At 43.1% G+C, this 24,806-nt stretch overlaps 1 protein-coding gene across 2 annotated transcripts; it reads left to right on the top strand.

The window, feature by feature from the left end:
• The first annotated feature begins 15 nt into the window (after positions 1-15).
• On the top strand, positions 16-24,806 carry erbb2 (erb-b2 receptor tyrosine kinase 2). Of its 2 annotated transcripts, none has more exons than XM_041963468.1 (27): positions 16-272; positions 7,325-7,476; positions 7,752-7,932; positions 8,169-8,309; positions 8,939-9,004; positions 9,113-9,228; positions 9,383-9,524; positions 9,870-9,998; positions 10,891-11,032; positions 12,392-12,465; positions 12,654-12,744; positions 13,355-13,557; positions 14,248-14,377; positions 15,730-15,820; positions 16,393-16,547; positions 16,629-16,676; positions 16,785-16,923; positions 17,065-17,187; positions 17,293-17,391; positions 17,476-17,661; positions 17,838-17,993; positions 18,078-18,153; positions 18,591-18,737; positions 18,973-19,070; positions 19,198-19,389; positions 20,407-20,797; positions 20,894-24,806. In XM_041963468.1, the coding sequence occupies exons 1-27, from the start codon at positions 200-202 to the stop codon at positions 21,259-21,261; spliced, it is 3,909 nt and encodes a 1,302-aa protein (XP_041819402.1). In that variant the 5' UTR covers positions 16-199; the 3' UTR covers positions 21,262-24,806. The 2 variants fall into 2 exon arrangements, with proteins under 2 accessions (XP_041819402.1, XP_041819401.1); XM_041963467.1 differs by having other exon boundaries at positions 20,404-20,797.

Here is a 24,806-nt window from a genome sequence, read left to right as displayed (position 1 = left end):
TCGCTGTCACGCTCTACTACCAACAGGCACGGAATTCACGGGAGGAAGTCACTGAGATTGGGAGACGAACAACAACTCCAAAGGTGCCAAAAAAACTAACGTGGAGACGAGAGGAAGTCAGAACACGGCGACTCGTCATTGGGAACAGTAAAAACCCTCTAACTTTGGAACATGGACTAGAGGCGCCGGGTCGCAGCAGATGGAGGCGGCGAGAACTTTGGTGTTTGTCGGGGCCGTGCTGCTCGGAGCGACGGGCGCGTTGGGCAGAGAAGGTGGGTAAACTTTCGCAGCTTTTCTCGCCTTTAACGGCTCCGCTGTCGGCAGAATAGACACTCGGTCTGAAAGGGATATCAAAGCAGAGCCCGTGGGTTATATTTGAGTAAACACTCGAGCTTCAACTTGGCTCAAAGAGGTTGATATTTCTGGCTGGGACCACATTCCTCCGTGAGTCCGCAGCCCTCGTCCTCTCTCAGCCACCGCTGGGGCTCCTGGGACTGACGAAGCGCTGATTAGGAGGAAAAAAAAAAATCACACCTGTCGCTAAAGAGCCTCAACTGAGATTCAGTGTTTGGATAAAAACTCCCGTGTTGCAACTTGAAGCACGCTTTTGTTGCACAAATAAACACAATTGGAGCACAGCGGCGGTGGAACAGGTAAGAAATATGAGAACCTGCCGTGCAGCTTGGGGACGCAGAGCACCGACTCGTCGGTCCTGCGGGCGGACGTTGGGCTGGTCCGCTGTCCGCGTAAACAAAAACAAACCTACAACAACAGACAGAGCATTGTGCGCCAGGGATCATGACGATGTCAATTATTCACTTCTGGCTCCAAGGAGGACATTGTCTGATAGAGGGCCACTTGTCACACTTGCAGCCTGAGTGCATGCCAGTAAAACGAGAGCTAACCGAGAGCGCAAACAAGTGCGCATTTGCAGGACTGTCCAAGAAACAGTTATTTTATTTTGAAAGTGCTGGTGATGCTAAAGAAGAAGAGCATTTAGTGATGCACTGACACAGAGGATCTCAACTCATTTAGAATAATGTTGCATTTCTGCCATTTTTTTAAACACCAGTTTCTATTTTAAGGCTGAAACAGTTGATGTGATAATCAAAAGTGTAACAGCTGGACACAAGATGCGTGTTTGTGCACTGGAGGCTTCAGGTTTCCACATCACACTTACACATGCACAACACTGGCCCATGTTCATAGGCCCCAGTTAGCACAGAGATGTACCCTGTCAGCAGATGAATGTGAAACTCCATCATACTACACAGTGAAGCTCAAACATTCAACCAGAGGAACATGAAGAAAAACATGTTTTTAACTAGAGGTTGACTTAAAGGAAAAACACAAAACATTTGATGGCTCCAGCTTCTCAAATGAGACGGTTTGCAGCTTTTCCTTCTGCATTAAGATTCATATTTTTTAAGGTTTAGACTGTGGTGATTTGAAGATGCTGTTTTGGACTCTGGGATTTTTTTTGTGTATTTTTAAAAACATTTTAGTTCATCTTAATCATGAAAACGATTTTTATTTGCAGCTCCAGTTTGTTGTTGTGGTTATGCAGGCCTCCATATTGATTGAGATCCCTTTTTAGTGAAATCACTTATCAATAACCCTGGTCAGATGATTTAAAGCGTTTAATATGTGACAGGATTAATGGGAAAAATATTGACATCTGACAAATCCTCACAACCCAGCCTCTATTGACATGTGCTCGACAGTTTTTAATCGACGTGCTCTTGCTGAAACCCCTGTTGAGGAAATAGGCCAGTGCATGGCTCTAACATGGTAACATGAAATATCATCGTGTCCTCTTTACTACTAAAACGTCTTTTATTAGCCACTACTATCACCATCACATCTACACACACACACACACACACACAAACAAAGCCAGTAGTCACAGGTGAAGTGATTTCCAGCTACAACTGCATTGTTGGTGGGAACAGGTTGGTGCACTTTACTCCACAGTGTTGATCTCTGAAGCATCAGTTCGGCGTGAGCGCTGTGATTGGTCCGTAACACATTGTGCACTAGCAGATAATCCTCAACTGTCTTACTTTCAGTTATTTAAGTTTTGTTATGTCAGTGTTTTTGTCCACACACACACACACACACACACACACACACACACACATCCTGTGGCCAACAAGTGTATGATTTCAAAGGTCAGCAGTTCAGTGTTTTTCTTTCTGAGTGAATTACTTCAACAGCCTGCCCCTGTATGAGAACATATTGTGAGCTCATGTGCTTTGTGGCCCCAGTCTCCACAGAGTTCATGTCCATGTCACACTTCAGTGCACCCATTGAGTGAAACTCTCTGCAAAGTGATTAAGTCCTGCCGGATCGGCCTCAGCGGCAGGTTAACCCAGCCGGCCGTGACTCACCAGTCTAGGCTGCGTGTTAGTGATCTAACTCACTCTGAGCTGAGGAAGGGGCCCATCGGGGGGGCCTCATCACCAGCCTTAGAGGAGACTTTTTGACACCTTCTTGTGTGCTTTTCTAGGATTTGAGTTGCACACCTTCAGCCTGCATGTACTGTGACTGTCGCTGACACAAATCTGTGCAGTTTTGAAATAAGTCACAGCAGCCTCGTCATCCGTTTCTATATAAAAAATGTGTTTTCAGTTCACGACTTCTTTGAAAAAATATTGTTAGTTGCATTCAGATTGTTTGTCAATGTGTCACTTCCTGCTTGTTGTAATTAGACAATAATTCAAAGAAATGAAATAATCATTTCAGGAGTGACTCAGTGGCACTGTAGGGGTCTGACCATCAGTGACGCTGATTTGACTCCGGCTAGAGATCTTCATCTTCATCACCCCTCCTGTCTCTCCCCTCATTTCCTGTAACCTCTCTGCTGCTACTATCAAAAATCAAGGCAAAAATGACAAAAATAAAACCTGAGAAAAGCAATGATCGTTTCAGTTCAGCATTATCAGCGATCCATTCGGGAGAATCACATCTTGATAAACAATAACACAATAACACAGAGCTACTGTGATACTTCAGTCTGTTGGTACCACTTTTTAACACGGCATCCTTTATAAGTAGTGGCTTTATTAATGGTTAATAAATCATTGAATAATGCATTCAAGGTGCCTGATTTATGAAAACTTCCTCTGAAGTGCTAATTTTCCAGTTGTAAAAGTTTGTAAATTTGTCACCATAAATAACAATTAACAATAACAATTAATAAAACCAATGTAGGTGTCAGCAGCGTTTTTTCCCCAGGAGTTAAGTGGTCAAATGGTCGTTTAGAGTTCCTGATGAACTTAAGAGCTCAAAATTAATTCATGCTAGAGGAGAAGAAACGACTGCCACAGGGATTTTTCACAACCTGGCAAAGGATCTTATTAATGAGTTGTTACTGATCTATAAAGTATTAGTAAATGCTTCATTAGCCATTCATAAAGCCATCTGTTAGACACTGATTATAAATGGTGCCTTATTATTGAAGACTTGTTGAAAAATATCTCTGGTTCTGCTCAGCGCCACTGGAATTCATGGCATTAAACAGCCATTTCCATACTAGATATTATGCTGCATATTAATACTAAAATAATGTCATTGTTTATATCTTTTTTTTTTTTCAATAACCTGAATCATGACACAAAATCTGGTTCTCTAAATTAACACAATCATTAAATCAGTGAAAAGGTGTATACTCCAGATTATAAAATGAATTTTTAGTGCAACTTTCCATTATCATACAGACCAATGTGATGAACATCTACTAAAGCAAGTAAATTGGCATCTGATCATCCCCACATAAACACAGTGACTTGTGACACCCAGTTATAATCCAGCCTCAAATTCAGTACTTTTTAAACATGAATTCATTGTTTTGTCATGCGGTTCCTCCCTTTGAAATGAACGGTATATTCACATGCTGCTGCAGATGCTTAATGTGTAGTAAATGTGTAAACGAACAGCAGGACATAATCTGATCCAGTGGTGTTGTACGTGTTTGTTATTGCAGTCTACGCATGACAGGGTGAAGGAGCGAGGAGCTGATATATCTGGGACTCCAGTACAGTACGGATCCTGTTCTGCTTGTCTGTTGAGCAATACCTGTTTTTTCTTCCTCGGCCGTAGAGTGAAGGGGAAGAAAGAATGTGTTCGGGGAGGTTGGGAGAAATTTAAAGTTTATGCAAGACACGTCGCTAGGATTAGCATTGCATTAGAATTGGGACTGACATGTTAAATCTGTGGGATAATAAGCTGACGGAGAAAGTCCTGTTGGATCAGCTTGTTCTGTTTGCGTTGAGCTTTGAAGGGATCTGATCCATTAGACGAGAGCCGAGCGAGGCCAGAGGACCCTGCTGACTGCTCTGGTGTGGCTGCGGGCTTTTTCCACCGCGGTTCAGTCTAAGTCCTGCAGTGGCATCACTGCCACCGTGTTTGTGTCACTTACCGTACACACACTGGTAAACACACATGCACACTCCCTGTGCTAACTGGCACGCTGCCACACGCAGGTGTGGCTTCAAGCTGGCTTTCAGTTTGTGGACAGTCTCAAGCAGCACACTGGTGCAAGACACAATCAGTTCACAGAGGCCACATCCCCTCTTGTAGGAAGCCAGAATAAAGTCAAGTCACTCTTTTAATTCTTGAAAGATACACTTTGTTGTGAGGAAAACATCCAGCAACATAAAAAACACGGGCAAAGGCCTCTGAACTGGTAACTAGCTTTGCTCTGTTTCATGTGATTGTATGTTTAATGTCTTTGGCCTGTTTGTTGGACAAAACAAGCAAAGTGAAGACATTTGTGACAGAAACAGTTGTACAAAAAATGACGAGGAGAGCTTCAAACCCTGTTTACTTTCTCACATCCGAACAGCTGGATCACTGTGTGAAGTGTGTGTGTCCCGTCAGATTGCTGGTTTCAGAAAGTTTCGTTAAAGGCAGCAACACGATCTGAACTCCCTCCACCCGCACCTCGCCAATAACTGCCAACCTGACACATTTGCCTTCTGATACGAGGTACAAACTCGTTTGTACGTTTCAGGTTCCTGTGATGCATTAAAACCTGCCTCAGCATTTATGACAGAGCACTGAACAGGACAGTGGACATTTTCCATCATTCGTCTTGTTGACCACAGAAACACCTGAACACTGGAAGTCTCCAGATTCGCTGTGCAGAAGCCAGCAGTGTGTGTGTGTCAGTGTGTGTGCGCGCACACGTGTGTCATGAGTCTTGTGGTTGACCCTCTGGACATAGATACTGTCTCATGACCTGGAGGGTCACAGGTTGCTGATGTGTCTTTTAACAAGACACTGAACTCCAGCCTGGTTTCTTGCTGGTGAAATACATCCACGCCTGTCATCTTTTAGATATGCAAAGGCACATTCCTGCGAAATGACACTTTTCCAGCGTCCAAAAGGAGTTGGGCAAGAGGAGGAAATGAATGGAGGAGTTGAGCTGAGGAGAAATGTTTTCAGATTATTTGCCTCTGAAACCAGGTAGTAAAAAGATGTAGTGAGTGAACTTGGAGGAGGAAGGCAGGGGCAGGGACATGACAGTGAGCAAGCAGGGCTAAGTAAGTGATAAAAGAGAGAGTATTTTAGGCCATGGGGATGGAGGGGTGGGCAGCTCCTCACAAACACACACACACACACACACACAGGCGTTGCTGAGAGACTTTTGGAGAGCAAACAATGAGGGAATAAAAGGAGAGGAAGCTTGAGAACTGGCTTTACACACACTTTTTAGAAATGGAAAATCTGCTCTGTTGTGCGTTCTGTTACGGCACATTTACCTAATCCCCAGAGTTGGAGCCCTCACTGTTGTGTGTGTGTGTGTGTGTGTGTGTGTGTGTGTGTGTTGGGTAGTTTGTTGCGACTCAGGGAGTCAGTTTCTGTTTATATATTCTGTCCTACTAAAATGATTGAAATGCTGAAGAATAAAAGCACAACTCCCCTCTTGGCTTGACGTGTAAAAGTATTTTCCATGATGACATCACCAAAGAAGGCAGTGATTAGTCATTTGATTTGATATTTGACACAAGCTGCAACGACTGGGTGTGTATTTTTGGCTGCCACTCCATTAATCACAGACCCATTTGCTGCAGAGGCTTGCTGTCAGATTTTAATGCAGACCTTATTTCCACTTTATGACCCAACACCTCTAAACTGAGGTGCAGCAGCTGTAATACTGGTCTGAGTGCTTAGTCATCACCAGGAAACTGTCCACATGGCAGACGCACGTACCTGATAACAACATGTCTTGAGCGTGTATCTCCTGAGCTGCCTGCCACCACTTCCTGCTCCGCGGCTGATGTATCTGAGTCCATCCAGACGTCTTTCCCAAAAGAAGGGACAGAGATAGCATTTGGGGGGGTGGCTTCAATCAGGAGAAGTGGGTTGACTATTGAAGGGCTGTTGGAAGGAAGCCAGAGGAAGTCATTTATAACCCCAGCAGAGGAGGGACTGTCCACTGTGTGACTGCGTGCTGAAGCATGGGAGCTATGCGAGCGCAACAGCCCCCGTGAATTGTAGAGCTGTGTGACCCTGAATGTAATGCTGTGTGTGACCCACTGTGCTGAATCTGTGCTCTCTGCTGCCAGTGGAAAATATACTGTATCATACACGCTAAGACAGAGGCGGTGCAGGTGGCGTGTGTTTCAGGGCAGCTATTCAAGGCCACTTGTAAACAGTTACACGGTCAAAATATGTGGGAGTCCTTATAGTCATCTTTCAGAACTGAGTTTCAATATACAACACAAGATAATCTGCAACTGTACACTCAGTTTTAAGTGTAAGAGAATGATATTTGAAACCATTTGAAGTAAAAAAAATGAGCTAATGAGATTCCTTATTTAAGGACTTTGTGTAGAAAGTTGTTTTTCTGAGGTTACACATAGAATATATACATATTTACTGAGCTCGTGAACAGATAAAGTAGAATAATCTGTTCAGTATATATCATTTATTTCTTATATATCACAGAAAAGTGAGCATGTTGCTGTAAAAATGAGAAATTATTTTAGGGCTGCAACTGCTGATTATCTTCATTATCATTTAATCTGTTGATTAACGTCAAATTAATCAACTAATCGTGTATTCTTTAAAATGCCAGACGAATATCTTGGGCTTGAATTTCCGGCTTTTGTCTGACTAACAGCCCCAAACACAAAGATATTCAATTTATGTTGATTTAAAACAGAGAAAAGCTGCAAATTGTCATCTGGAGAAATGTTTGAAATGTTTGGCAGTTTTCAGTAATTCATCATCGTCAAAGTTGTTAGTCATTCATTTTCAGGGTTTCAGGACTAAACAGTAGTATTTTACATGCATGCATGTGGTGCCTGTGTTTCAGTGTGCCTGGGTACAGACATGAAGCTGGCCCTGCCCTCCAGCCTGGAAAATCACTACGAGACCCTGAGGCTGCTCTACACCGGCTGCCAGGTCGTCCACGGCAACCTGGAAATTACACACCTTCATGGAAACCCTGACCTGTCCTTCCTACAGGTAACGAAGTTTGTAATATAACAGTTGTTACAGTGTAGTAAACAGTATGGAAAGATTGGACTGGTGTTTTTGCTCCTTGGACAGGGTGTTCCACAGTAAAAGAACTGTGGAACAAGGTTGAACCCAGTTTTACCTTGACACAAAAGAAGCATACAGAGTAAAGACAAAACAAGCATTCAGCTGCTTGGCTTGGTTACATTTTTTCCTTCATTTTACCTGTTTCTGTTGCCACAACTGAGACTTATCCTTTTTTTTTCTCTCCACCTCTTCTCCAGGGGATTGTGGAGGTACAGGGCTATGTGCTCGTAGCCCACGTGTCAGTGAGTCTGGTGCCTTTGGACAACCTTCGGATCATAAGAGGCAGCCAGCTGTACAACTCCAGCTACGCCCTGGCTGTGCTGGATAACACTCAGGCCGGACTGGGGCTCAGGACGCTCCGGCTACGTAGCCTCACAGGTCAGATAATAATATAGTAGAGCTCAGAGTTGATGCCAGAACCCAGTGTGGCCTGACTGGACTGGGATTGTGACTGTGTGTTTGCCGCTGTAAAACTTTAAAGGGAGATCAAACGGGTTCATGTTCATTAGGCTTTCGTTTACAGGAAGATTTGTCAATGTGAAGACATTATGTGCCCTCCTCTGTCCTCTTTTATAACAGTAAATTGATGAGCTTCCCTATTGTCTCCCCTGCAGAGATCCTCTTGGGTGGTGTGTATATTTGGGGGAACCCCCAGCTCTGCTTCCCAGACCCCCAGAACATCACATGGAGGGACACTTTGGACGAGCAGAACATCCATGCAAAGCTGCACCGACTGCAACCTCGGGCACCTAAATGTGAGCAGCTGAATTATTGAACATCCCACACAGTGGTACAGGAAGATAAATTACACCTGTTCCAAATTACACCTGGTCCAATGTGTCATACTGAATAAAAACCAGCAGACAGGATAGCAAGTGAACACTTCCCTGACCTTCCCTTTTGTGCCACCAAAAGGGTTACATTTGTGGTTCAGGCTAAAATATCTTGACAACTGTTGGGTGGATTGTGTTCAAATTTGTCCCTGTGGATAAATTCTAATGACTTCTGTCCTCTAATTGTCGGATCCTTTGTTTTATAGCTGAAATACTTTCAAACCAATCGACATTCATGTTAACCTCAGCTGCACTGTGGGTTAATGGCATAATAAGTTAATGTTAGGAAGCTAATAGGCTAAACTAAGACAGTGAACTTCGTAAATTTGAACTGCTAAACGTCTGTGTGATAGCATTGTCACCGAAAAATTTACCATCATAGAAAGGTGCGCAACACGATATTGCACAGAGCTTACCATAAATGGCACACAACTTAAGTACAGCCCCACAGACTCTTAGTTTTGTTTTCCTTTTTCCTTGTTCAGTCGTTAAATTGTGCGATCAGCACTCAGTTCTCAGTATTTGTTGATGTTGTGTTTCTTCTGGTACAGGTCCAAATTGTTCGCCTGCATGTGGGAAAAGCTGCTGGGGGGAAACCGCACAGGACTGCCAGACCTGTGAGTTAACATCATGTGCAGAGTGTCACAGTTTAGTTTTTACTGGAAAAACGTCCAGAGCAGGTACAGTACAGCTGAAGATTTTCTCTTTGTTGTCTTTGTTCAAAGTGACCCGAATTAAATGTGCGTCTGGCTGTCAGCGGTGTAAAGGCCCCCTCCCCAATGACTGCTGTCACATGCAGTGTGCTGCTGGATGCACAGGACCAAAAGACTCAGACTGCCTGGTGAATGACACACACACACACACACACACACACACACACACACACACACACACACACACACACATACACGTTTTTTTAATCCTCAGTGTTATCTCATCAGACAGTCCTTTGTCATATCTGGAGTAACACATATTCTCCCTCCTCTTTTCTCCAGGCTTGCCGTCACTTCAATGACAGTGGTGTGTGCAAGGAGAACTGTCCTCCGCCCACTATCTACGACCCTGTCACCTTTCAGACCAAACCCAACCCAAACAAGAAGTTCAACTTTGGAGCCACCTGCGTCAAAACCTGTCCTTGTGAGAACTTTTTTTTTTTTTAAATGTTGTGTTTATCCCAGAAGGTACCGCACGGTGCACAGCCAGTGGCCACTGTGCAGTTCCACTGGTGCAACCGATGATGAAGTGTGTCTGAAGTGTGTGATGATAGTAAATGCTAAAGGGAGAAGGTGGAGAAAAGATTATGTTTTTGCTTTCCTTGCCAAGAATTCCACACACACTCGAAGAATTCAAAGGTGACAGTGTTAAAGTCACATTCCTGTGTCTGTTATGCTTCAGGCTACCAACTTCCCATTTCATCATACCTAATTTATTTTCTTTTTACTGTGAAGATGCCCTTTGAACACTTTGTCTCCCTGTTTGTAGATAACTATCTGGCTATGGAAGTGGCCTGTACTTTGGTTTGTCCCAAAGCCAACCAGGAAGTTATCATCACACACCCTGATGGAAACGAGACGCAGAAATGTGAAAAGTGTGAAGGAGACTGTCCCAAAGGTGGGAATCATTGTGTCTTTGTTGGGAACATTTGCATTTGGACACAGTGCATTGTTTACAAACACCTAATGGTCACTTAATTAGGTTCACCTTTATGCCGTTGCTGACCATATGCACCTTTATGACCACAGTCCACCTGTAATTGCTACTTCCAGCAGGATAACACACCATGTCACAAAGCACACATCATATCAATCTGGTTCCACAAACATGACAATAGATTTGTTCAGACTGCAGGCAAGTAAGATTTGTTTCTCAAATCAAATCTTTAAGGCAGACTGTCCGCACTGTCTTTTGCACAGTGATCAGATTGGATTTGTGCGCCCAGACTTCACCAGCCTATCTGCATGGGTTACTGTGGTAAGGCATAGTCATCAGTAACCACAAACGCTGGCGACAAGGTTTTCCAACATATGTAGCACAAATCTTGCATATCTTATGCTCTAGCTAGATGTTCTACAGATGGATAGATAGTTGTGCAAAGTGAGCCAACCTGTTTCTGCAGCACCTTCTGTTTGCTGTTACAGCACAACTGGGGTTGTCTCATGAATCAGGATTGGTAAATGAAATAAAATAATTCAATTAAAATCGATTTTAATTCGAAAATTTAAATAATCTTTTCTTAGTAAATAGTGGATAATTGGTGTTTACTTAATTTCCAGCCTTGAGGGTTCTGGATTTTGCTTAGTGGATGGTGGATGTGTTAACGCCTGCTTTGTGAGACAGACCCCTGCTATCACATCACCTTATAGCCTTGTTGTTCAATGTGATACACCACACTGTACCTCGTTCTACGCTGATGATATCCTGATTTATATTGAGGTTTGTTGATCATTCTTTTCCTTTTTTATTGGACATCTTTAGTAAGTCCAGTTTAATAATTGTTTTGCAGTGTGTTATGGTCTGGGTATGGACAACCTCGGCGTCATGGACAACCATGGTGTCACCATGGTGACATCTTCTAATGTGGGGCAGTTCAACAAGTGTACGAAGATTTTTGGTAGTCTGGCCTTCCTCCCTCAGAGCTTTGTAAGGTAAGAGACACTCAGGCCAAATACAGAACATAGGAGGGCTGTGCTGAATTGTTTGAAGCTCATAACGCAGATGTTAGAATTAAATCAGCATTTGAATATCGCAGGGCTTTGCAGACTTGTGTGGGGGGACCGGGGACAGATCAGGAGCTCTGAAGGAATAAACACCCCGAGCAACAGATTCTGCTCTGATCTGGACCAGTTTGCCATCGTTTTGAATGATGAGCATTTATTTTTTTAAACTTTTGGGATTAAAAAGTGGATTTATCTACACTTCAAAGTGTCCGCTGCAACGAGCCGCGGTGCTGACCTGTAATTGGTCTCTTCGTTGACTGCTTACTAGATGGTACTTCCCTTCATAAACGTACAGAGAGGACAGGGTAAAAAGAAAAGAGACTGGAATGAAATAGGTTAAAGAACCAGAGTGCTGTGTTCAGTCAGGGGCTGAACTGATAACACACACACACACCCAACCTCAGTAGCTTACAGCTACTACAGTAATGAGGCCGTTTGGGGTGAACAAACAAAAAACATGCGACAGTTAAACTCGTCTGAGTAACGTGAAGTGAAAATTTGCTGGGAATGATGATGTCATGTGTCATGTTCTTCTGAAAACATCAATAGAAGCTTCAAATGTAAAAAAAATAAAATAAAAAAATGACACAGCCTTAGAACATGCATACAGATTTATTTCACAAAGATTCTTTAGAAATGCCAAAATAATTTACTCAATTTGCCGTGTGCACTTAGTAACCACAAACAGCAGCTTGATACCCAAGGCTTTATGCCACCACAGAGCCACATCCCTCCCATACAGCCCTTCAAATATTTGAGTTTACAGCAACTCTTTGTGTAACTGAAGGGGAAAGTTGCCACCCATGCCAAACCCTTTAGATTACTGTACTCAAATGTACTTCGAACCCAGACATAAATGTTTTTCATCTTTACGGTATCTTTATGTCAACAATGAGAAAAAGAACTGTTTTTGTGTCTTTTCTCCTCATTGTGATTGATTAAGTCAAATGAAATCTAATTAAAATGCAATAGACGTATACTGTGTATATATGTTTATGTCATCAAACAATGGTGAAGAGTAAATGGTAGAATTTATATACTGTAATGATACATACAGTGTATATTGAACTACTGAGCTATGTCTGCGGACGTTAGATAAAGTTCAGCAGCTCAAGCCAGATCCATGATAAATTATCTTGCGTGAACCAACTGAAGTGTAAAATGTCATCTAAGGTAACCTGCACCACAGGAGGTTTTATCGGTAAATAGAGAGATAGAGAAGAAAATTTGATATATTGCCTCTAGTTTGTTAAATTGTTATTTAAATCTCATATTGTTGTCGTCCAGGGACCCTGTAACCAACACTTCAGGCCTGACCCTCAAGCAGCTGAGCGCCTTCAAAACACTGGAGGAGATTACAGGTACTGAACACTGAGGAGAACAGTAAGCAAGTGTTGGTTGAACTAGAAAAGAACTAGAAAACTTTATGTGATTATGAACTACTATAAATATGATTTCGCTAATTCACTCACTACATACAAATGTGGTATAAGGAGCATGCTGTGTCTCCTCGATTGGAGTGATTTTAGTGTCTGATTTTGCTGTGCAGGTTATTTGTACATTGATGCCTGGCCAGAAGAGTGGTCCAACCTGAGTGTGTTTGAGAACCTGAAGGTGATCAGAGGCAGGATGCTCTACAAGTAAGACTTTTAAACTGTCTGTTTGACTGACACATCTGTCTTTCTTTGCTCTGCATGTGTGCATGTTAACCTCATGTCCTGTATCGATGTTTTTAAATAAATCAAAAATCCCTCGCTCTGCAAGTTTTCACAATTATGATTTATTTTTGCTGACACAGAAGATGTTCTTACTCTTGTTATTCAGATTTGTGTCTTTTGTTTGTGCTCCACTCTTTATGTCTGGTTCAGTTGAGGCAGTTTGTTCACTCGCAGGGTAATAAAGAATAAAGGCTAATTATTTGCCAGCACAGCTGCTTAAACCTGCAGCACATGCTAGCCAGGAAAACAGTGCAAGTCTATGTTATCTGGTGTACCATGATCAAATTAGGTCATACTGACTGATGTGAGATCTGCTTGTCAGACACTTTCATAACAAGGTCTCACATTATGAGCTGTTGTTTGGGTAATTAGAACAGTATATTTGATTCCGTGTTGTAATTGAAGTGTTGACGCTGCTGTTTTTCTGACATCCATGTTGTTCATTTGTAACTTATTTGTAATTTTTCCCAGCTTTCTTGATTGAACTAGCAATAATTCCTTCATTCCAATTTGTTTTTCAAATTCTGTTCAGGGGTGTGTTTTCACTCGCCATCCAGAATCTGCACATCCAGTCTCTTGGGTTGCGTTCACTACGTAGCGTCAGTGGAGGTCTGGTCCTGTTAAACAACAATTCCCAGCTGTGCTACACCAGTTCACTGCCCTGGGAGAGTCTCCTCCATCCCACCCAGGGACCCCACCGCATCGTCAGCAACAACCAAAACCCGCAAGTCTGTGGTAGGTTAAACATAATGCCAAGATCCATTAAACTTACTGTGGATTGCACTTTGACACTTGTCACTTGGCAAGCATCTTGAGCCAAGTTTAATACCTCTGCCATAATATGAGATTCAATGCAGGACATGATATTCATGTCATGATTTAAGTGGGAATAATAGTTTTTGCATTTAGTTTTCAATGAAAAAATAAAAAGTGCTGTGGTTTTTGCTTTGGTCTGTACAAAACAAACATGTAGGAGGGTATGATTTGTGCTTCATGTATAACCTTATGTCGTGACACTTTCTACCTTTGTCAAAAAATTGCAGCCTTTGTGATTTAGAAAATTGCACATATTGTGATTTTGATACGAATTCATTCGATTTATTGTTCTAGAAACTCAACTGCAGAAAACTGCTCTGTGACAAAAAACATTCATGGATGTTGCGTGGTAAATATTTGCAGTTGACGAGACAGGTGGTGCTTGTCTGCACAGTCCTTTTACTGTTTTCCTCTGTGCTTCTTTTGTGATTTTTTCAAACATTTCTCACTGAAACAGATTTAAACTTGGCAGCTTTAGCTCCCACAAAGCTGAGAGCAACACAGTTGTAACACAGTGATAGTGAGTCCTCTGAACTGTATGAGGAGATGTCAACAAAAAGCACAATGTGCATCATGCTTTGTTTTCTCTGGCTCTGCATGTGTTTTCAGAGGAAGAGGGGCATGTTTGTCATCCGCTGTGTGTGGGGGGCTGCTGGGGCCCGGGGCCCAGCCAGTGTGTGTCCTGCAAGGCTTTCCAACGCGGCACTGAGTGCGTGGAGCAGTGCGACATCTATCAGGGGTAAGAAAGCTTGTGGTTGTGTTTGTGTGGGTGTGGCTGTGCTGAATCAATAACAAGCCTAGTAATAGCGTTCCAAATAATACAGTATACTGTGTGTCATAATCCACAAAGTATTTTTCCAGCAAAAAAAAAAAACACTTGGAAGTAAAAATGAGGTTGACTGGATTGGCAGCCAACGCCAAAGAAGTCACAATAAATCAGTCTGAAAGCTTTTAACTGAAATTGTGCCCTCAAGCAACTGTACTGTTGGTCATTCACAGCACAAATACATGTGATTACACTGGAGTTTCTTTGTACAGTAACTGGACTGGCTTTAGTTTGATGTATAGAACATGCATGTCAGTGACATATTTCCAAGATGACAGACAAGTAAATCAATAGAGATCCATTTGGAAGGTGTTGGTTTGTAATCAGTTGCCCTGCAGTTTGATGATTTACTGTATGCGCACGTTTCACACTGTCCCAAAGCCTAAAATACCCTGCTAATGAACTCATGCTACACAAAAGCATGACTAAACATTTCATATGTTAAAACTCTACTTAAATTGTGTTTGAGTAATTGTCCGGTTTTCTCTCAACTTGAAAAAATGTTTGTTGCTCATGTTTGCATTTTTTGGGTCTGAGGGATGAGCTAAGATAAAATCAATATCACAATATTATTATTCATCCAGTTTGTATCATGATGTGGCAAATGTATGTAAACTACATATAAATGGTTGGTGCAATGAACTATGTTTGACTGTCATGCATTATATTAGACAAAACTGTTCACAGTTACCCAGTGTGATAGATTGCTTGGAATCATTCATTTTGTCAGATGAGAAGATTAATACCGCTCTAATGTCTGTATGCTAAATACAAAACTATAGCTGGCACACAGTTAGCTTAGCTTAGCACAAAACCTGGAAACAAGGAAACGACAAGCCTGGCATCTGTCCAAAGGTCATTAATTAACACTTTATATCTCATTTGTTTAATCCATATAAAAATGAGTTTGTGGTACTTTGGGGGTTATGTGCCAGGCGATTTTTAAACTAATGTCAACTACAGCATCATATGCCAAACTATTCCTTTAACAAAAGATTATTGGGATACGATTGTATTATCACAATACGATTACACTCAATGTTAATGAACAATAATGTACGCCCAGTCCTCTGGTCCAGAGAACAAGTGATCCTGTGCAGGTCATCTGTTAAGACTGACATTGGCAGTTATTTGTGGCTGAGGCCCCCCTTTCTAAAAATGTATGTCCTTATGACAGCGTCAGGTGCTTCAGATAAAAGCATCCAACAAATGCCAGGCTGTGTAATATGATGTTATGCTACATTGTGGCTGTGCTTGTGTTGCAGGTCAGTGCGGGAATACGCGGAAGGATCTTTGTGCATTGCCTGTCACGCAGAGTGTCGACCTCTCAATAGCTCTGCCTCCTGTCACGGCCCGGTAAGATGTTAGCTCGGCTTACGGTCTTTCTGACTGTCCAGTGCTGAATGGTATAATATTGTTTGTTTCATATCAAAATAAAATGTGGAATTGCCTCAGGTTTTTCATGATGCGACTCCTGGGCAAGATCCCCACATGTTCAATCACTGACAGAAAATAATGTCAAAGTATCACCTGTTTGTTCAGTTCAGACATCACTCTTTTCTTTATGACTTTCTCACAACTGATAATTCCACTGACCCTGCAGAGAAGAAGGCAGTTAAAGACGCACTTTCATTGCGGTCGAATCCAAATGACTTTCACTCCAATGCAGAACAGAGTAGCTGTTCAATAAATTGGTCTTCAGGGTTATATAATCTTTCAATAACATATAAAAGTGATTAAAATAGCTTTATCAAAGCAAACATAGCACTGAACATATCATGTAACCACTACTCCTGGCTTCTTGTCCACTGTAAAAATCAAATAGACTAAAACATAATAGATAAAGCCACCTCATCATACCTGTGTACATATGTGTGCAAAAGATTTTGTTTAAATGTACTTAAATATTTCTTTCTGTGTTTCGTCAGGGTGCAGAACATTGTGCAGAGTGTCGAAACTTCCAGGATGGCGAGCTTTGCGTGGATCATTGTCCCAGTGGCGTGAAGGAGGATCAGCAGACTGTGTGGAAGTACAGCAATGCTACAGGATACTGCCTGCCCTGCAGCACCAACTGCACACTGTCGTGAGTGGACACACGTCACAGACACAATCACACACTGCACACAGTGAAAGCGATTTCACACCCGGCGCTTCTCTGTTTCAGCTGCACCGTGATGGATGAGAGAGGCTGCCCCATCGATACCAGGACAGGGTGAGCAACTTTTTCTCCACTTTCAATTTGGTTCAAGTTTTTCAGATGGAACAAATTCAGCCTGGTTTGTGGAACAGGAGCTGTGTTGACCTGTTTTTCTCTGTTTAGACCGGTTACAACAATCGCGGCTGCAGTCGGTGGGGTGGTGCTCTTCTTCATCCTGCTGGCTCTGCTGGTCTTCTACCTGAGGAGGCAGAAGAAGCTGAAGAGGAAGGAGACGATGAGGAGGATCCTGCAAGAACATGAGGTGGGCACAAATGTTGATGTAAACAAGACGTGCTTGATTGTTTTAAGTTGGAAATCTGTGCAAAATTGAGTTCTTAGGCTCCTCTTGGGTGTTGTAATGTGCGTTGAAGGAATCTTCCCTCTGCTTCCTACATTCGTACAGCTGGTGGAGCCTTTAACACCCAGCGGTGCGTCACCCAATCAGGCTCAAATGCGCATTCTGAAGGAGACTGAGCTGAAAAAACTCAGAGTGCTGGGTGCAGGGGCCTTTGGTACTGTTTACAAGGCAAGTGAGCCAGTTCTTTGATTGCACGCCAGCATTGGTTGTAATTTCTATATTTAACGTTACGTCTTTGGTGAGTTTTTGAATAGTTTTGATGATCTGTTTCAGGGTGTGTGGGCTCCTGATGGGGAAAGTGTGAAAATACCAGTGGCCATCAAGGTGTTACGAGAGAACACGTCGCCGAAGGCCAATAAAGAGATCCTTGATGTGAGTGCAAGCTAGATACACACATTTACAGTGCATATAAACACAGTTCACAACTCCTCAGCATCTTCCCTTTGTCTTCCCCAGGAGGCCTATGTGATGGCAGGTGTGGCCAGCCCCTACGTGTGTCGCCTGCTGGGGATTTGTCTGACCTCCACGGTGCAGCTGGTCACTCAGCTGATGCCGTACGGCTGCCTCCTGGACTACGTCAGGGAGAACAAGGACCGCATCGGCTCCCAGTTCCTCCTCAACTGGTGTGTCCAGATCGCCAAGGTATGTGACCAAGAACATACTGCACATAGAACTAACGGTGTGTACTTTTCTTTGCAAAACAGCAAGGTCTGAATGTTGCTGATCCTCTTATTTTTCCTTTCAAATTTGATGTGGTATCAGCTTGTATATTTGTGGCCACATGGATTTGTGGGTGATGGACATGTGTGTGTGTGTAGGGGATGAGTTATCTGGAGGAAGTCCGGCTAGTCCACAGAGATTTGGCCGCCCGCAACGTTCTGGTTAAGAACCCAAACCACGTGAAGATCACCGACTTCGGTCTGGCCCGTCTGCTCGATATAGACGAGACTGAATATCACGCTGATGGAGGGAAGGTAAGATGTGGCCGTGACTGTAGCAGCATCTGCACTGGGGATGTTCCGAATGATTTATTCATTGATCTATATCTGTGTTCTTAGGTGCCGATTAAATGGATGGCCCTGGAATCAATTCTGCACAGGAAGTTCACTCACCAGAGTGACGTCTGGAGCTACGGTCGGTATCACTCAGGGCTGGAAGTGACTTAAAATCCCTGTGTTGCTGTTTGATAGTGGTCTGCATGCCAGGTTGAGTGGGGTCTGATCTGCCAGCAAGCAGATGAGCTGCTGACACCCAAATAGAAACAGCTGAAGGAAGAAGTACTCTTAATTTTGGAACATATAGTAGTTCATTGTATTGCGCATGCTTCAGAAAAGAGTAAAATTCGATTATATTCAATCAGTAGCTGCATATCCAGTGAACAGGTGTCCAAACTGCTGTAAATCCTTATTGGAGAAGCAGCCATGTGGTGTTTGCAGATCAATGAAATCATAATGAACAATGGCTTAAATCCGCATTTTGAATACTGACGCTGATTTTCTTTTCAGTGTCATTTAGGTAGATATTTTATTTTAGAGTAAAAGTTGTGTTGTAATCGTACGTTTCCTTCTCAGGGGTGACGGTGTGGGAGCTGATGACGTTTGGCGCTAAACCCTACGACATGATCCCCGCCAGAGAAATCCCGGATGTTCTAGAGGGAGGAGAACGGCTTCCCCAGCCCCTCATCTGCACCATCAACGTCTACATGATCATGGTCAAATGTCAGTAGTTGTTATTGCAGCGTTTATCTTATTAATCTGATTTAGTCAACCAATGGGATGATAAATATGGCCTTTATTTATGCAGCCTGTTTCCTTTTTAGCGGAGGAGCTAGTGTTCATTAGAATATTATTTTTAAATTGTTGTCATTTTTAGTTGTGCCTAACAGAGTTGCATGTTTGTAGTTATTTTTTGAAAATGATTGCTTGAGATCCTGATTTTATGTTTGGACGGCAGGTTGGATGATTGACCCAGAGAGCAGGCCGAGGTTCAAAGATCTGGTGAATGATTTTAGTGCCATGGCCAGAGATCCTCCTCGCTATGTAGTCATTCAGGTATGTGTTGAGTGCTTTATCATGTAATGCTCATATCATAAACATTCTAAGATGTTTTTTGATAAATAAACTCTTACTCACACATTCCTAACCGTGTTCTACACCTCCATCTTCCTCTGGCTTGCAGAACGACGAGCAGATGAGCATGTCCAGCCCAGTGGACAGCCAGTTCTTCCGGATGCTGCTGGAGGAAGAAGGGAACAATATGAGCGAACTGCTGGATGCTGAGGAGTATCTGGTGCCTCAGCCAAACCTGTTCCCCAGGACTCAGGGAGACGGGGCTCAAGCCAACGGGCCATCCAGACACCAATCGTACAGGGTCAGTGATGTAGACAGCAGGCGAGTCAGAGCGTAGGTAGACTGATCCAAGCTACGGATGCATGTTCTTAACCGTCAGATAAAACAAAGACTGTGTTCAGACAACCGGGAAACCTATCTTGTTTATAGGCTGATTGTCTGTCGTGTTATTTATGTTATCAGGTTGGATTTTGTGTTCAGGCATCATCAAGCTATCTGCACTGGTCACTGTGGAAATAAAACAAGACAGTGTAAACACATTTGCAAGCATGTTTTCAGCCGTCTTAGCGTCACGGCTCTAGAGAGGGCGATGCTGGCCGGTCCATTCGGTCCACACTGAAATACCTCAGCAGCCGTGAAATTTGGCACATACAGGATGAAGCCTGTCCCCCGACTGTTCCTCCAACACCACCAGGAGTTTCACGTTTGTGTGTTTGAGTAAACAACTGCTTTTGTGAGCCCTTAACCTTCCAGCACCACCATCAGGTCAAAACTTGTTTGTCCAAGACCTGCAAAACGAGCGACATTCAATCAGCCGCAGCTCTGCTTCTTGTTAGTGCTAATTAACGGATGTTAGCATGCTAACGTGCTAAACTAAGATGGTGAAAATTATACCCCCCAAACATCAGCACGTTGGCGTTGCCATTGTGAGCATGTTAGCAAGCTGACGGCTGAGGCGTGCTGGCATGCCTGTGGAGCTGCTGGCATGGCTGTAGTTAGTTTAATATTTGACAGTTTTTTATTGAATTTTGTACTTCGTTGTATAACTTTATTCTAGTTAGCGGTTAGCTAACCCTAGAGATAATTAAGTAGTGTGATGTTTGACTGAGACACATCTCTCGAGACTCGGATTGAATTAGATTTCAAACCAGTTGCAATCTTTTTCGGCTGTCCAGGCTTGATAAAATCTAATTCCAGTACAACTGTATGATTGTACTTTGGACATGTAGCAGCCGTGGAGGCTTGGGAGCCTTTGAGTGGCTGAATTCGCCATCCTGTCTAGTTTCTAGTAATCATTTATCCCTCCTCTCTCCAGCAGAGCAGAGATCAGGGCTTAGATGTCGAGCCCTCTGTCACCGGTGGCCCGCGGAGCATGTACTCCTCCCTGAGCACTCTTGGCCGGAGCCAGTATCCTACCTTACCTTTAGGAGCCAGCGCCTCCAACGGCCTGTGGCCTCCTCAGTACCCAACGCTGGAACGCAGCCCTTCGGCCGGGGGCCAATCTGACTCGGTCTTCCTGGACGGGCCTCCGGACGACCCCTCGCTGCCCCCAGCCAGCCCTGGACGCTACTGTAAAGACCCCACCTACTCCAACGGGAGCCAGGGCGACCTGGAGACAGACGGGCCAAATGGCTTTCCTCACCCTCATCACCTTCACCACTCACTGCCCAGACGGAGTCATGGGTTAAATCATAATCATGCCTTGCCAGGTGAGCCGGAGATTGCTTCAGCTGTAATGGAAGTGTTTGATAGTTAAATTTCAGAGTGTTTTGTTCTGACTTCTCTTTTTTCCTCCGTCTGCTTAGAGTACGTCAACCAGGAGATTCAGGATCTCAGGCCGGGGATCTCCGAGCGGCCCAGCACGCTGCCTCGTAAAGGCTCCAGAGTAGACCGACGCCTCCCTAATGGCCTGAGCTCTGGTCACAGCGTGGAAAACCCGGGATACCTGGTCCCCACGAGCTCTGGGGCCTCCACGTCTCCAGCCTTTGACAACCCGTACTACCTGGACCTCGTGGCCAAGGCCAAAGCTGTAGCCGGGGCTGCTGCCGTGGACGGGCCCGAGGCACTGGAGAGAGACGGTGGTTTGCCCAGGCACGTGAACGGGTTTGTGACCCCCACGGCAGAGAATCCAGAGTATCTGGGTCTAGCGGACACCTGGAGTGGATACACTTGAGGAGAGGCACTGGGAGTAATGCAATGAACTCATAAGGAGTCACAGCTTATGTTGTACTGAGGGAAACGAGGAGCGAGAGAAAGGGAAGATGAATGTTTGTGTGATGGAAATGAGCTGGGTTTCATATTTGAAATAGTACGTGCACGTGGAAGTGAACCTACTTTCCATATCAAGTGAAGTACCAGGTCGAACTTGTCCGGCACCGGTCACCAAATCACTAAATTGTGACACTGCATGACTCAACACAGTGTAGCAGTAATCTGGTGTCTGTAGCATCATTTGTATTCGTGTCTCCTTCTCAGCAATCTGCCCGCTCTATGTGACTGTTAAGTGCCAAAAAAGAAGTTCATTCAACCTTTGTATATAACTCAGTACTTGATAATAAGCAAAGGCGTTCACATTTGTCAAAACCCGTCGTGGTACGCGAAGGGTCTGATCATCACAGAATCTGACTTTTGAATTAACGAATGCTGAGAAAATGGGGGTTTTTTTATGTTCAGTTTCTTTTAACTTGTTTAATGTCTGTGGTTGTTTCTTCTAAACGTGAAGCATTTTTTTTTTATGTTCGCTTCTGTTCCCTCGTCTTTATATGCTACTCAGCCCAGCTAAAAAGAGAAAAAAACAAAAAACATATAGAACACTTTGACAAAGTGAGCCATGATGTGCATTGAAGGTGATGTTTAGTATTCTGGTCACTTTGTCTGTGACCTGATGGGGGTCTTCAACACACTCAAAGCCATTTTGTTTTGGCCAGAAAAGGCCCTGCAGCCCATCTGGCCAGTGGACATGCTCCCTGAAAGAAAGGCATCCTGTATGGAGAAGACAGAGGCATTGTGCCACGCTGATGTATGTGGTTGTTGGTGTGTGTGTGTGGCTGCAGCTACTTTGCGGTACAACCGATGAGATGCGAGGTACTAGCAGACTCTCTACGCTGCACAAATCTCAAAAATAATGTTTTTGTTCTGAAGACAAAGCATACTGGTGACTAAGTTAGAGCCGAGTTTTCAGGGATTTGCGAGTTTTCAAAGAATAAGGGGAGATGATGTGCTTTTTAAAGTATGCACGATGCACTACATGTTAGGGTACTGCGTATGGCCCCCAGGCTTGTGTTGTCACAATGAGCCGTTTGGTTTTGGTGGCCTCTCACTGTGCAAGAAAGCACTACAAGCTATATTCCACAAGAAGTGAAGAATTTTCATGAGCATTTACATATGTCGGCTGCCCTTTATGCAACAAAAAGCAGTTCTGCTGTTTGTGTTTTTGTGTAGAAGTGGAGACACTGGAGCTGAATGTGAATCTGAGGAGGCCAAAGCAATGCTCTGCTGGGTCTGGATAATCAATGCATGGCTCAAATTCCACTCAGCGAGAACACACTGGCAACCCAGTTAATAATCAACAGCATTTTTTTTGAAGGGTGTTTTTTTTCATGTCAACTGGTGTTGGGATGGGGGAGGTCAAAAGCGGCTCAATGGAGCCTTTGTGTGACCCTCATGTCCTTGTTGGAAAGTCGGCGCGCTCCCAACTCGCACGTCCCAACGACTGATGTTGTCGCAGCGTTGAAAGGAGACAAATAGCGTTTTCCTCTGCAGGGGTTTGGAGGTCTGCGGCAGAATGCCGCTCAGTGTTTGGGCCCCGATATCCTGAAGAAGTCTTGAAACAATTGACTGGGTTGTTGAAAACCCGCCGCCCCCCCAACACATCAGCTTTAATCTGAGAGTCTTTGGGAAACGTTCTGCTCACTCGATGTTCTCATACGGGTTTTGAAGAGAAATGACACCTGATTTTATACAATGTAACGATTCTTACATTAAATATAACATGTTTTTATAAAAGCATGGTCAGCTTTTATTTTAATACCCTCATCTATCTTACTATCTACTAACATTGTTTAGAATGTAATTATTATTGAGTGATGAGATTCAGTCTTTTAATGTTTATATATAACGGATATACAGTGCAGTGTTTTGGATTAAAACCCGTCATATGTATTGTTTCTGTCAGGTGAAGACCTCATATCTCCACAAAGTTAATTTTTTAGGGGAAAAACAGACTTTAGTTTTGTGTTTTCTCATCAATTCTGTGGTATTTAAAAATGGTTTTATAAGAAAACCTAGCGCAACTTGTGACCATTAAATTGAAATTTAAAGGTGCACCCCTGGCTTTTTTTTCCTATTACCCAAGAATTTCCAAAAGTTAACATTTACCACATCAACTATAAAGTGTGTGGAAATTTGGGGATTTTGGGGTGATATTAGCTGTAAAAAATCAAAATGTTATTGCACAGCTCACAAATGTTCACACTTCCACAAGAATGTGATATTTCTACTGGTTATTATGAGTCCAATACCTTCTGTACAATCACTATTAATGTACTGGTGTTTACACTGTAGTGTTGTGTTGTAGCTCAAACATTACCCGGGAATGATCTACCTGCTGTCCTCTGTAAAACCACGTGTGTTCTTTCTCTAGTCGGTCTTTTTCTTTGACACAGTTATTTCCATATAAAGCCATTCAGCTGTAATAAAACCAGAACAGACCCTGAGGACTGGCACCAGCCGCCTGTTGATTCATGGTAGCACATTGAAGGTCCAGTGTGTGGGATTTTGGGGCAATGTTCACAATTATGTTTTCATTAGTGTATTACCAACTCAAGATCAGACTTGTGTTTGTTTGTTTTGTTTTGTTTTTTTGTTTTTTTACATAGAATGAGTTCTTTATATCCACAGAGGGAGTGAGTCCTCTTCCATGGCCAGACAAACCAAACACTGCCTCTGCAGAGCACCTTTTTGCATTTATAGCATTTTAAGCAGCCACCGTATGGGAGGATTAATTGAGTGGGATTCATGTGGCTGCAATCTGCAACCTCACCACTAGATGGCACTAAATTCGACACACTGATCCCTTTAATCTCCTGCCATGGCCCCTGTTAAAATGTTCTTTGGCAAAATGGGGAATCATGATCAGCTTTCTGATTGGAGCCGAAAAAGTAAATAGTTGTTTGACTCTTTTTCAATGAGACTGAGCAGAAGCATAAACAGGGTGAAAATTGGGCCTGTGACTGTTTTTACAAGTTTGTTAAACATCTACAAGTCTGTTAAAAAGTCTCTAATGTGAATGAAGCAAGAAATTGTGCTTTCATCCAGGAATAAGCCCACAAGGAAGGAAGGAAGGAACAGTAAACTTACGGGAGTGTGCTGAAGGTCTTGTAAAATTAAATAACTGTACTTTACATTTTGAAGAAAATGTATCTTTTGTACTTTTCTTGTGAATATTTTTGTACCTTTCACAGTTTGTGTGAATAATAACCAGTTTATTTTTAATGGATCCCTTTCTATTTGGTCAGTAAGTCCTGTAATGTAAATGTGTAGTATATATAAATAAAAGCAATCACTTTGGTAGCTAATTTGATTGAATAAATTGTGACCAGTTCCTCTACTGCAGAGGGAGGGTGGAGTAAATACATAAGAAAATATTTTATGAAGAAATGGTCATTTTTATATGGAATTGTTTGCGTACAGTATGTGTGTCATTAAAAGCATATAAAA

The sequence above is a fragment of the Chelmon rostratus genome, chromosome 21, assembly GCF_017976325.1.
Source record: "Chelmon rostratus isolate fCheRos1 chromosome 21, fCheRos1.pri, whole genome shotgun sequence".
NCBI classification, from domain to species: domain Eukaryota; kingdom Metazoa; phylum Chordata; class Actinopteri; order Chaetodontiformes; family Chaetodontidae; genus Chelmon; species Chelmon rostratus.
This window is presented reverse-complemented; position numbering and strand designations above follow the sequence as displayed.